General features: G+C 35.0%; 1 protein-coding gene across 6 annotated transcripts in view; it reads right to left on the bottom strand.

Annotated features, from left to right (window-relative positions):
• VPS13C (vacuolar protein sorting 13 homolog C) overlaps positions 1 to 13,747 on the bottom strand; it is a 194,336-nt gene that overhangs the window by 33,520 nt on the left and 147,069 nt on the right. For all 6 annotated transcript variants that reach the window (XM_055278275.2, XM_055278276.2, XM_055278278.2 and 3 more), the window contains one exon: positions 5,373 to 5,608. In XM_055278275.2, the coding sequence (XP_055134250.2) occupies positions 5,373 to 5,608 (236 nt within the window). The remainder of the gene's footprint in view (positions 1 to 5,372; positions 5,609 to 13,747) is intronic.

Raw genomic sequence — 13,747 nt, 5'->3', positions numbered from 1 at the left:
TATTACTTGAGATTCAAACATTAGCTGTCTTCAAAATTGACTATACTGTAGTATAAATTTTTCACATAAGCACTGTTTGTCTTCTAATTTTAGCTTGAAATTCATTAAAAAACATCCTCAATTCTGCAATTATGCAATAAAAACTAATTTTCAAAGCCACTATTATTGCATCATCAATTCTGCAACAAAAATTAATTTCCAAAGCCACTATTATTGGTGTTTAATAATAGTGATTCAGGGTGGTTCTTTTTGTTCAAAAAAATTTTAATCCTGGCCCAGAACTCAGAGTACAATAAAAAGTTACTGCTGCCAACCCATCAAACTGCTGTATGGTAACACAACTCAGAACATGCAGCTTCTATTTGTGGCAAAAATTCACAGAACTGATGATAGTTAAGTCCACATGAATTAATAAAGTTTACTATTTGACACTAATGGTTTGATAACAAAAGGTGGATTGCAACATTTTCCACTAAGTACCTGCTCACAAATAATACAATAGGCTTTAAATGCTTTACATTTTCGCTAGCTTTATGAATTTGTCCAACTAAGTCTTTTTCTGTTCCACACATATTTTTCCCATAATCACCTGTATCTATCTTCAGGTTGTATTAAATTAGTATTTCTTCAGCTTGTTTGAAAATATTCTCACCTGTAGTTGTCCTAGGCAAACTATTTATAGAGGTTAATCCTTTAGTCACTTCAAACTCAGCGCTGACTTCTCAAATATACAACTGAGCAGTATTGGTAACATCTGTTGACTCATCAAGAGCCAAGGGAAACCACTCAATATCATTTGCCTTGTTTTTTTAATTGACTATTGATGTTGTTCTGAATGTCTTCAATTCTTTAAGCAACTGTTCCTACTGAAAGGCTAATGGCCTTAAGTTCATTTTCTCTGGATACAATTTTTTAGCTACTGCAATCAGACACAATTCAATTAACTCACTATTGGTAAAAGACTTTCCTGGCTTTGCTAACAAATAAGTCACTCAGAAATTTACTTTGCTTGCAGCCTCATTATTGTTTTTTGTGTTTGTGAAGATATTCTGTGTGATGACATATTTTGCCTTAAATTTTCTAATTTTTCTGGCCATTGCTTTCCTGTGATTTGAAAATGTTATGGTAAGTGCTTAGTTTGGAAACTATATTGTCAACATATATTGTATTACTTCAGCAGAGTTGTAGTTTCACAACATAATAAAATGATGCTTTTTTAAATAAGAATACACATTTCATTATGCCCTAAAAGATGAACATTCAAAGTTCACTTTTGTTTTGATACGATGGATATATATCAGTAATATAAAAAATGCTGCAGAACAATATGCACTAACTCAAACATGCTGTGATTTCTAGTGCGCTGAGTAGCAATGTCAAAGAAGCCATGTAAAAGAACAGAAATCACTGTGTCCCAACAAAACATTATTTATGGGTAACAAACTGAATTTCATAATTTTCATGTGTTATTTTCTCTTGATTTTTTTCAACCATTTATAAATGTAAAAAAAACTATTCTTAAATCAAAAGCGGTACAAAAACAGGCATTGGGTTAGATTTGGCTCATAGGCCAAACTTTGTTGGCACCTGAATTAGAGAATACTAAAATCTGTAATATTTTATTTTACATAGCTTGTTTCTATTAGTCAATGACAGTGTTAACAATGTCCTAACTATAAAATGTATTTAGAGGATACCAGTCAATGAAGGCACTGAATAAAATATCTACTATAGACAATATAAATCCAACATTATTCATGATAAAAACTCTGAGACAACTTAAAGGGGAACTTCTTCAACTTGATAAAGAGCACCTACAAAAAACTTATAGCTAACATCATAGTGAGAAACCAGATGCTTTCCCACCGAGATTAGGAATAAGGCAAGTATGTCCACTCTCAACCATTCCCACCTCAACATAGTACTGGAAGTCCAAGATGTGATAAGACATGAAAATAAAGTTGGGAGTGAAGAAATAAAGTGTCAATGTTCACATTTGACATGACTGTCTAAACAGAAAATCCCAAAGAATCAACCAAAAAAACTCTTGTAACTAATAAGCAATTATAACAAGATTGCAAAAATATAAGGTTAATATACAAGTCAACTGCTTTCTTACATGCCAGCAATAAACAATTAAAATTTAAAATAAAAACAGAATACCATTTACGTTAGCACCAAAGAAACAAACACTTAGGTATAAATAAAATCAAATACAATGTGTACATGATCTAAATGAGGAAACTACCAAAGTCTTTCAACAAATTATGTTGGAACACCTGGACATCCATATGCAATAAAGCAAATCTAGACACAGAGCTTTCATCTTTCACAAAAAATAACTCAAACTGGATTAGACTTAAATATAAGTTTGAGATCAGCCTAGACAACATGGTGAAATCCCATCTCCACAAAGAAATAAAAAATATCAGCCTGGCATGGTGGTGCATGCCTGCAGTCCCAGCTACTCAGGAGGCTGAGGTGGGAGGATTGCTTGAGCCTAGTTGGCAGAGGTTGCAGTGAGCGGTGATTACACCACTATACTCCAGCCTGGGCAACAGAGTGACACACTGTCTCAAAAATAAATAAACACATACATACATAAAAATAGATAAATATAAAACACAAAATTATAAAACACCTAGAAGATAATAGGAGGAAATACAGGTAACTTTGGGTATAGTGAAGACTTCTTTTATACAACACCAAAAGCACAATCCATGAAGGAAGAGAATTGATAAGTCTGAGGTAAAATATAAAACTTCTGCTGTTAAAAACAGTTAAGAGAATAAAAAGATAAGCCACAGACTGGGAAAAAGTATTTGCAAAACACACGTCTGATAAAAGACTGGTATCCAAAATAAACAAATAACTCTTAAAACTCAACATTAAGAAAATAACCTAATTTTAAAATGGACAAAAGATTTGAACAGGTGGCTCAGGAAAGAAGATATATAGATGGCAAATAAGCATATGAACAGATCCTCAACATCATGTGTCATCAGAAAACTGCAAAGTAAAACAATGACATACTACTATATTCTTATTAAAATAGCTAAAACCCAAAACACTGACAATACCAAATTTTGGCAAGGATGTGGAGCAACAGGAACTCTCATTTATTGCTGGTGGGAATGCAAAATGATGCAACCACCTTGTAAGATAATTTGATGTTTCTTACAAAACTAAACATACTTTTATCATATGATCCAGGAATCACATTCCTTGGCACTTACCCCAAAGCAGAGAAAACATATGTCTACACAAAAACTTGCACATGAATGTTTGTAACAGCTTTATTCATAATTGCCAAACGTGGAAGCAACCAAGATCTCCTTCAATAGTTGAACGGATAAAGAAACTGGAGTAATAGTCCATTCACACAATGGACTATTATTCAATAATAAAAAGAAATGAGCTGTCAAGCCATGAAAAGAAACAAAGGAACCTTAAAAGCATATTGCTAAGTGAAAGAAGTTAATTTGAGGCCGGGCGCGGTGGCTCACGCCTGTAATCCCAGCACTTTGGGAGGCCAAGGCAGGCAGATCATGAGGTCAAGAGATCGAGACCATCCTGGCTAACATGGTGAAATCCCATCTCTACTAAAAATACAAAAAATTAGCCGGGCGAGGTGGCGGGCGCCTGTAGTCCCAGCTACTTGGGAGGCTGAGGCAGGAGAATGGCATGAACCCCACGGGGCAGAGCCTGCAGTGAGCCGAGATCGCGCCACTGCACTCCAGCCTGGGCGACAGCGAGACTCTGTCTTAAAAAAAAAAAAAAAAAAGAAGTTAATTTGAATAGGTTACATACTGTTTGATTCCAACTATATGAAATTCTGAAAAAAGAAAAACTGGGGACAATAAAAAGAGCAGTGGTTTCCAAAGGTTTAGAAGACGAATGGAGGGATTAACAGAAGTAAACTGAGAGACTTTTAGTGCAGTGAAACTATCTTATATAATACTGTAATGGTGAATACAGGCTATTACGCATTTGTCAGAACTCATAGAACGTACAACACAAAGAGTAATACTTAATGTTACATATAGAAGTTAGATAATAATGAAGTTAGATAATAACGTAGTATCAATATTAGCTCATCAATAGTAACAAACGTACCACACGACTGCAAGATGTTAGTAATAGGGGAAACAAGAGTTTGGGTACATGAAAACTATTTTACAGTTTTTCTCTAGACATAAGGCTGCTCAAAAAAAAGTGATTTTTAAAATTATGTAACTGGTGTTTTTCCTTTGAAAATCTAGATTTCACTGAATGTGTACCAGGTCATAAAAAAGGTAATGAAGTTATTTTAGGTAAATTTTTAAATTTTCTTATAAATAAAGGTAAACGTGACAAACCAGGACAGCATATACAATATTAAAGTAAAAAGTTTTATTGAAGAACAGAAGGGAAAATTGGACCTGTATAACTAAAAATGATTTCCATGTTTAGTTTAAAAATACCATATAATACTGAAATATATAACAAAGAATGCATTGCCTATCTACATATAAATATTTTAATATTATATTAATGGTATGTATGATACCGTTTATAACCATTAGTTTGTCAGGTGTTGTGCAAAGTTCATTACATAGATTATCTATTTACTTTTCTCCTTAATTTGCGTTTCTTTCCCCAAACGTGTTTATTGATAGATCCTATCCTGGTTATATTTGGTATCATGTCAACCATTCTACCCACCAGCCTCTAAAAAAGAGTAAGTCTTTTACCAAATTGTCATTTTTAAAATCAACTAAATATTCTAATATTTTTCTTATACAGGTATAAATAGAACTAGAGAAAATAACCGGTCCCATAACTATTAGAAAATTCTAAATAGCCACCCATTAAAGATTATGTACTCATATCAAATACAGCCTCCTCTCTGAACCTTTTTTTCCGATTTGTTTCTGTTGGTTTCCCCTGACTCATGACAGTTTCTCCAACCTCTACTGCACACAACAAACTAGTCACTTGTACCTCTGTACTTCCATTGCGCATGTACATCCTTCTTTGTACATCCTTTCCTTTTCTCAGTATTTTCGTAACTCATTAAAAACACACACACACACACACACACACACACACACACACGCACACACATAAAGACAACAAGGAAAGAAACAAACCACTTTTTTCCCCCGTGAACTGACAATGAGTATTGTGAAGACAAAGACAATATCTTAGTCATCTTTCTATCCTCGGGGCTTTTCAACTAACAGTTCAAAGAATTATTCAGTAAGTTTTACTGAATAAATATACAGCATACCAAAGTCAAACCAGGTATCTTTTTACTTTCCTCAAATTGGCTACTATGAATTTAAATGCCTTTTAAAGGTTTAGGATGTCTTATTTTCCTTCTTGCATACCTGGTTATCCCAATATATGAAACTTCCTGCTTGCTTTCATTGTTAACCAGTGAAAGCCCAAGACTGTGGAGAGACAAGGTTATTTCATAATCAGCCTGTTCCATTTCTTCTGCCTGCAGTGCTTTGGAAACCAAGGCAACATCGTCAGTGAAAAGCAAAACTCTCTGGCGCCCATCCAGAAATGATACCCAGTGTATCTGGATGTTTGCATCATATGGAAACTGTCCACATCCATCCTGGGAAGAAGAAAGACTTCATTAAACCCACACATAGTAACTTTTTATTATGTAAAATTGAACTATAATAACTGAGAAAGATTAGAAAAGTTTAAGAAGCACTACTATAAATTGAAAAATTCTAACCATCAAAATGACATAAATTAAGCTATAATCTATTTTAAAATATACTCACCAATTATTTTCAAAAACTAAGACTAATAGTACCTAGTTTTTTAATACCTTAGTCTGAATTACCTAGTGAGTGCTGAAGGGCACAGAGCAGGATTCAAGAGGATCCTTTGGTGGCACCAATGCGATAAGATGATTCTTTGTCTCCAAGCCGGAAAACAGAATGGTTCAGAAGTTTATTAGAAATGTAACCTTAGGCCAGGTGTGGTGTCTCACGCCTATAATACCAGCACTTTTGGAGGCTGAAGCGAGCAGATCACCAGAGGTCAGGAGTTCAAGACCAGCCCGGCCAACATGGTGAAACCCCGTCTCCACTAAAAATACAAAAATTAGCCAGGCATGGTGGCGGGCACCTGTAACGACAGCTACTCAGGAGGCTGAGGCAGGAGAATTGCTTGAACCCAGGAGGCGGAGGTTACAGTGAGCTGAGATAGCATCATCGCACTCCAGCCTCGGCGACAAGAGCAACACTCCACCTCAAAAAAAAAAAAAAAAAAAAGAAAAGAAAAAGAAATGTAACCTCAGACAAAACCAGCCTAGCTTATTTTTATGTTTTCATGATCTATAACATAGGAAATATTTATGTAAATCACACTGGTGAAGGTTATATGTAGCACTTAAAAATATGAGGCTTGATTTGGTCAGTGTTTTCAGAGGTTAAAGTAATAAATTCCACTTCATTCTGGGTTTAATAAAAATAGAACAGTTCATTTCAATGAGCAGTACAAGTACCTACTATGTACTTTCCATTCCATGCTTTCCAGGGGAGAAAAAAAAAAAAAAAACAACTGAAGTTATCAAGAGTATAAGAATAGTTGAGTGTCATTAATGTTCAAAATTTACTAATACTTTCAAGGTACATTATATGATCAAAGAAGCCTGCCCAATTTTTTTACTCTAATAAGAAATCAAATTTTCAAACATATCTATTAAGAAGGTGAATTCTGTATCTGTAAACTACAAAATGTGCTATGTATCTTACTTCACAGTTATTATTCCAATATTATCTGACTCCTGTTTTTCATCTATTTCATGTGAAGTACAATAAAATATCCCCAGGTAATTGTGTTTCAGTTAATTTCTAGCATTTTAAGTTTTATATGTTGATGCAATACTATTTATTGCATGAAGGTTTATGGCTATCACTCCTTCTGTGTCATATTATCATTATCTATTTAATAATTTTGCTTTGAATTGGTCAGAAATTAAAATCAACAGAGGGTGATAACTCCAAAATGAAAGAGTAGAAACAATGTGTCTTCACTCTTTACCACAGAAAACCAAACATAAACTTCTAGTGCGAAGATTATCACCAGAAATATCCCAGAACCTGAACCTGAGGCTGACACAATTCCTGGAGCCACAGAGAAGTGAAAAGCTCCATGCAGATGGTAACAGAAATGAACTTCTCTACCCACAATGCCTCTCCCCGAATCTGCCTGGCACTGCATGCAGGAAATTCCTCTTAGGCTCACAATTTCTACACTGGATAAAGTGAGATCAAAGCAGAAAACCAGCTTCCCCACCATCTTGGGCTCCCTTGCAGGAAAACCACTCCTGGCTCAGCCCATGGGAAGCATCACAAGTGCCTTAGGAAGAAAAATCCCCCAAAGGAGGCTACAGACAAAGAAGGGAAGCAGGATTAAAAACTCCAGCCCAAGAATTTCTGCTCTTTATTTTAGCCAAAGGAAACGCCTATTCAGAGTGGCTGTTCAGCAGCACAACATTGTGGGAGGCACAGTCCATAAATTCTGAGGAGGAACCCTGGGCAGCCTTCCTACATAGCTGGGATATCCCATTTGAGATGCAACCCCTTCCCCACCACTGGAGACAGTACTGCCAAATGTTTCTGAGAACTGAGGCAAACCAGCAATTACACCACCATCTAGTGCTGAATAGGAGACAGTGATCTAGGATAAAGGGGACCCACAGGCAACTGCAAACGACCTCTAAGCAAACATATTCTAGAAAGACCAAAACAAGCCAGAGAACAAACACTGGAATAAATAAATAATCCTTCAATGTAAAGCTATAGACGCGTGTCCACAAAAAACTATAGCAAGCAGGCAACCTTGGCCTCTCCAAATAGACAAAGCAAAGTGCCAGTAACAAACTCTGACAAGACAGCCACGTGTGAGTTCTCAGATCAAGAATTCAAAGTAGTAATTCCAGGAAAGTCAGCAACTTCCAAGACAACACAGAAAAACAATTAAGAAAGTTATCAGTGAAACTGAAACAGACTGAAATAATAAAATTAAACAGAAATGCTGGAATGATGAAATAAATTTGCTGAACTGAAAAATGTATTAGAGGCTCTCAACAGCAGACTGGATCAAGTAGAGGAAGGAATCACTTAGCTCTAAGACAGGCTATTGGAAAATACACAGAGGAGAAAACAGAATAAAAAAGAACAAAGAATGCCTGCAAAATATAGAGAATAACCTCAAAAGAGCAAATCTAAGAGTCACTGGTGGTCAAGAGAGAGGTGAGATAGAGCAAGTGGTAGAAAGTTAATTAAAGAATTAACAAGAAAATACTTTCCCTATTGGAGAAAGATAGAAATACACAGGTAAAGGTCACAGATCACCAAACAGATTCAATCCAAATAAGACTACCCTAAGGCATATAATAATCAAACTCTCAAAGGCCTGTGACAAAGAGAGGACCCTAAAAGTGGCAAAAGAAAAGAAGCAAATCACATATAAAGAAACTGCAATTTGTCTGGCAATTGACTTCTCAGGAAACCATGCCCTGCAGGAGGCAGTGGGACAACATACTCAAAGTGTTGAAGGGGAAGAAAAAGCCTGCCAACCAAGAATATTGTATCCAACAAAGCTTTGTTTCAAACATGACAGAGAGATAAAGTTTTTATCAGATAAACAGAAGCTGAAGGAATTCATTAACTCTAGACCCATCTTACTAAAAATGATAAAAGGAGCTCTTCAATATGAAAGAAAACGATGTTAAAATGAAAAAAAATTTGGAGGCATATAACTCACTGGTAAAACTAAGTACACAGACAGATTCAGAATAATCTAACACCATAATTCTGGTGTATAATTCACTCATGTATCTAGTATAGACAAATCTATCAAAAATAATAACAGCAACCTCTTAATAGGCAACATAAAAAAGATATAAATTGAGACAACAGAATGCCAAGATGTATGGAGGATGGACTTAAAAGTGTAGCATTTTTTAGTTTTTCCTTTTTGGTTTCCTTGCTTTCCTTTCTGATCAAAGTTAAGTTGTCATTTGTTTTAAATAATGTATTGTGTCTATAAGACGTTTTTTGTAAGCCTCATGGTAACCACAAAGCAAAATCCTATAATAAATATACTAAAAATGCAAAGCAATGAACTAAAAACATACTGTCAGAGAAAAACCACTTAAGCACTAAGGAAGACAGTAAGAAAAGAAGAAAGAAAGAGGGGCATTATAAAAGAACCAGAAAGGCTGGGCGCAGTGGCTCATGCTTGTAATCCTAGCACTTTGGAAGGCCGAGGTGGGTGGATTGTCTGAGGTCAAGAGTTTGAGATCAGTCTGGCCAACATGGTGAAACCCCATCTCTACTAAAAATACAAAAAAATTAGCCGGGCGTGGTGGCATGTGCCTGTAATCCCAGCTACTAGGGAGGCTGAGGCAGGGGAATTGCTTGAACCAAGGAGGTGGAGGTTGCAGTGAGCCGAGATCGCACCACTGCACTCCAGCCAGGGTGACAGAGCAAGACTCCGTCTCAAAACAAAAAGCAAAAAACAAAAAAACCCTAGAAATCCTGTAACAAAATGGCATATCAAAAACTATAGGATACAGCAAAAGCAGCACTAAGAGGGAAGTTTACAGCAATAAATGCCTATTCAAAAAAGTAGACACATTTCAAATAAACAACCTAACAACATACCTTAAGAATCTAGAAAAACAAGAATAAACCAAAACCAAAATTAGCAGAAGGAAAAAATAATAAAGATCAGAGCAGAAATAAATAAAATTGAGACAAAAAAATACAAAAGATCAATGACACAAAAAGTTTTTGAAAAGATAAAATTGACAAACTTTTAGCTAGACTACAAAAAAAGAGAAGACCTCAAATAAATAAAATCAAACATGAATAAGGAAACATAACACTTGATACCAAGGAAATACAAAAGGATCATTAGAGACTATTTTGAACAACTATCTGCCAACAAACTGGAAAACAGAGAAGACAGAGATAAATTTCTGGACACATACAGTCTACTAATAATGAACCCTGAAGAAACAAAACACCTAATTGGAAGACATCATGTTAAGTGAAATAAGCCAGGAACAGAAAGTTAAACACTGCACATTCTCACTCATATGTGGTAGCTAAAAAACAGTTGGTCTCATAGAAGTAAAAATTAGAACGCAGATACTAGAGGCTGGGAAGGATAGGGAGAAGGGGGTATAGGGAAAGATTTCTTAAAGGAGATACAAAATTACAGCAAGATAGGAGGAATCAGTTCTAGTGTTCCATAGCATTGTAGGATGACTACAGTTAACAATATTATTATATAGCTTCATACAGCTAGAAAAAGGATATTGAATGTTCCTAACACAAAGAAATGATAAATATTTGAGATATGAATATGTTAACTACCCTGATCTAATCACTATATATTACAGATATAGCACAATATCATAAGTATGTACAATTATGTGTCAATTTTTAAAAATTATTTTAAAAGGAACACAAAGCCTGAGCAGACCAATAACAAGTAACAAGATCAAAGCAATAATAAAAAGTCTTCCCTCAAAGAAAAGCCAAGGACCTGATGGCTTCACTGCTGAATTCTACCAAACACTTAAAAAATGAACTAATAACCATTCTACTCAAACTCTTCAAAAAAAAAAAAAAAAAAAAGCTGCAGAGCGGGGAATACTTCTAAACTCATTTTACAAAGGCCAGCATTAACCTATTACTAAAACTAGACAAAGATACAACAACAACTACAATCCCCAACAAAATACCAGCAAACTGAATGCAGTAACACTTAAAAAATATCCATTACTATGATCAAGTGAGATTCATCCCAGGGATGCAAGGATGGTTCAACATAAGCAAATTAACATGACACATGACATTAATAGAATCAAGGACAAAAACCACATGATCATTTCAACAGATGCTAAAAAAGCATTTGACAAAATTTGATATTGCTTTATGAAAAAAGCTCTCAACAAACTAGGTACAGAAGGAACATCTCTCAAAATGATAAAGGCTATATATAACAAACCCACAGCTAACATCATACTGAAGAGAGAAAATTTGAAAGCCTTTCCTCCAAGATCTAGAACAAGACAAAGATGCCCACTTTCACCACTTTTATTTCACACAGTGAAGTCCTAGTCAAAGCCCTCAGGCAAGAGAAAGAAAAAAAGGGCATCCAAATTTGAAAAAAAAAAAAAAAAAAGTCAAATTATCCTTGTTCACAAACAACATGATATTACATTTAGAAAAACCTAAAGACTCCACACACATTAAAAAAAAAGAAAAAACCTGTTAAAATGGATAAATTTGGTAAAGCTGCAGGATACAAAATCAATATATTAAAATCAAATGGCTGGGCACAGTGGCTCACGCCTGCAATCCTAGCACTTTCAGAGGCCAAGGCAGGTGAATCGCTTGACCTCAGGAATTTGAGACCAGCCTGGGCAACATGGCGAAACTCCATCTCTACAAGAAAAAAAAAAAAAAAAAAAAATGCTGGGCTTGGTGGTACACAAATGTAGTCCCTGATATTTGAGAGACTGAAGGGAGAATTACTTGAGCCTGGGAGGTTGAGGCTGGAGTGAATCATGATCACACCACTGCACTCCAGCCCAGGTGACAGAGTGAGACCCTGTCTCCAAAAAAAAAAAATCAATTGCATAGCTTCATGCCAACAACAAACAAACTAAAAAAGAAATCAAGAAAGCAATACCATTTACAATAGCTACAAAAAATATATAAAATACCTAGGAATAAGATTTGACCAAAATGTATAAAGCTATGAAACACTAATGAAAAAAATGAAATAGGACACCAAAAAATAGAAAGATATCCCTTATTCATGGTTTATAAGAATTTAATATTGTTAAAATGTCTCTACTACCCAAAGCGATCTACAAGAGCAATGCAATCCCTATCAAAATACCAATGATATTCTTCACATAAACAGAGAAAACCTAAAATTCATATGGAACCTGAATAGCCAAAGTAATCCTGAGCAAAAAGAATAAAGCTGAACACATCACACTAACTGACTTCAAAATATACCAAAGTTATGGTAACCAAAACATCGTGGCAGTGGCATAAAAACAGACCAATGGAACAAAATAGAGAACCCGGAAATAAATCCACGCATTTACAGCCAACTCATCTTCAACAAAGGCGGCAAGAGAATATACTGGAAAAAGACAGTGTCTTCAATAAATGGTGCTGGGAAAACTGGATAACCATATGATGCAGGAGAATTAAACTAGACCCCTACCTCTTGCCATATGCAAAAATGAAACAGAAATGGATTAAAGACTTAAATCTACGACCTGATACCATAGAACTATTTAAAGAAAACATTGGGGAAATGCTTTGGGACATTGGTCTAGGCAAAGACTTTCTGGATAAGACCTCAAAAGCACAATCAACACAAGTGAAAACAAACATATAGGATTACATTAAGCTAAAAGGCTGCACAGCAAAGGAAACAATCAACAAAGTAGAGACAACATACCGAAAGAGAGAAATTATTTGCAAACTATCTGTCTAATAAGAGATTAATAACCAGAAAATATAAGGAACTCAAAACACTCCACAAGCTTGGTGGAGTGTTTTGAACTCCTTAAAAAAAAAAATCTGATTTAAAAACGGGCAAAAGATCTGAATAGGCATATCTCAAAAGAAGATATACAATGGCAAACATGTATATGAAGAAATGTTCAACATCACTAAACACCAGGGAAATGCAAGTCAAAACCACAATGAGATTATCTCACCCCAGTTAGAGGCTTTAATTAAAAAAAAAAAAAGAGAGATGCTGGCATGGAAGTAGAGATAGGGAAACACTTGTACAGTGTTGATGGGAATGTAAAGTAGTAGAGCTACATGGAAAACAGTATGGAGTTTCCTCAAAAAACTAAAAATAGAACTATAATCCGCAATTCCACTGCTTGGTATATATCCGAATGAAAGGAAATCAGAATACTGAAGGCGTACCTGCAGTCCCATATTTATTGCAACACTATTCACAATAGCTAAGATGTGGAACCAACGTAAATGTCCATCAATAGGTGAATAGATAAAGAAAACGTGCTACATATACAGAATGGAATATTATTCAGTAATAAAAATGACTGAAATCCTGTCATTTGCAGCAATATGGATAGGACTGGAGGTCATTATGTTAAGTGAAGCCAGTCAGGTACAGAAAGACAAATAACACATGTTCTCACTCATATGTGGGAGCTAAAAAAAAAAAAAAAAAAAAAAGTGTATTTTATAGAGAGTAGATGTTGGTTACCAAAGGATGAGAAGGGGATGGGAGGGAACAAGAGAAGTTGGTTAATGGGTACAAAAATATAGTCAGATGGAGTAAGATCTTGTGTTAGCTAGTATAGTAGGGTTACTATAGTTAACAATAATGTATTCTATAGCTCAAAATAGCTAGAAGATTTGGAATGTTCCCAACATAAAGAGAAATGTTTCAGGTGATAGATACGCCAATTACTCCAATTTGATTGTTGCACATTTTAAGTATATATCAAAATATCACATGTACCCCCCAAAATGTACAACTATTATGTATGAATTTTTAAAAAGAAAGAAATTAAAATCAACAAATTTACTTTCTTTTTGCTTCCATTTGCTTGTTAAATCTTTACCATCTATCTTCATGGTTATTATTCTCTGTTAGCTTGGCTGAAACAGAACTCTTGTAAACAACTTACAGTTAAATCTTATTTTTTAATTTA

Source organism: Symphalangus syndactylus, chromosome 5 (genome assembly GCF_028878055.3).
Source record: "Symphalangus syndactylus isolate Jambi chromosome 5, NHGRI_mSymSyn1-v2.1_pri, whole genome shotgun sequence".
Classification (NCBI taxonomy): Eukaryota; Metazoa; Chordata; class Mammalia; order Primates; family Hylobatidae; genus Symphalangus; species Symphalangus syndactylus.
This window is presented reverse-complemented; position numbering and strand designations above follow the sequence as displayed.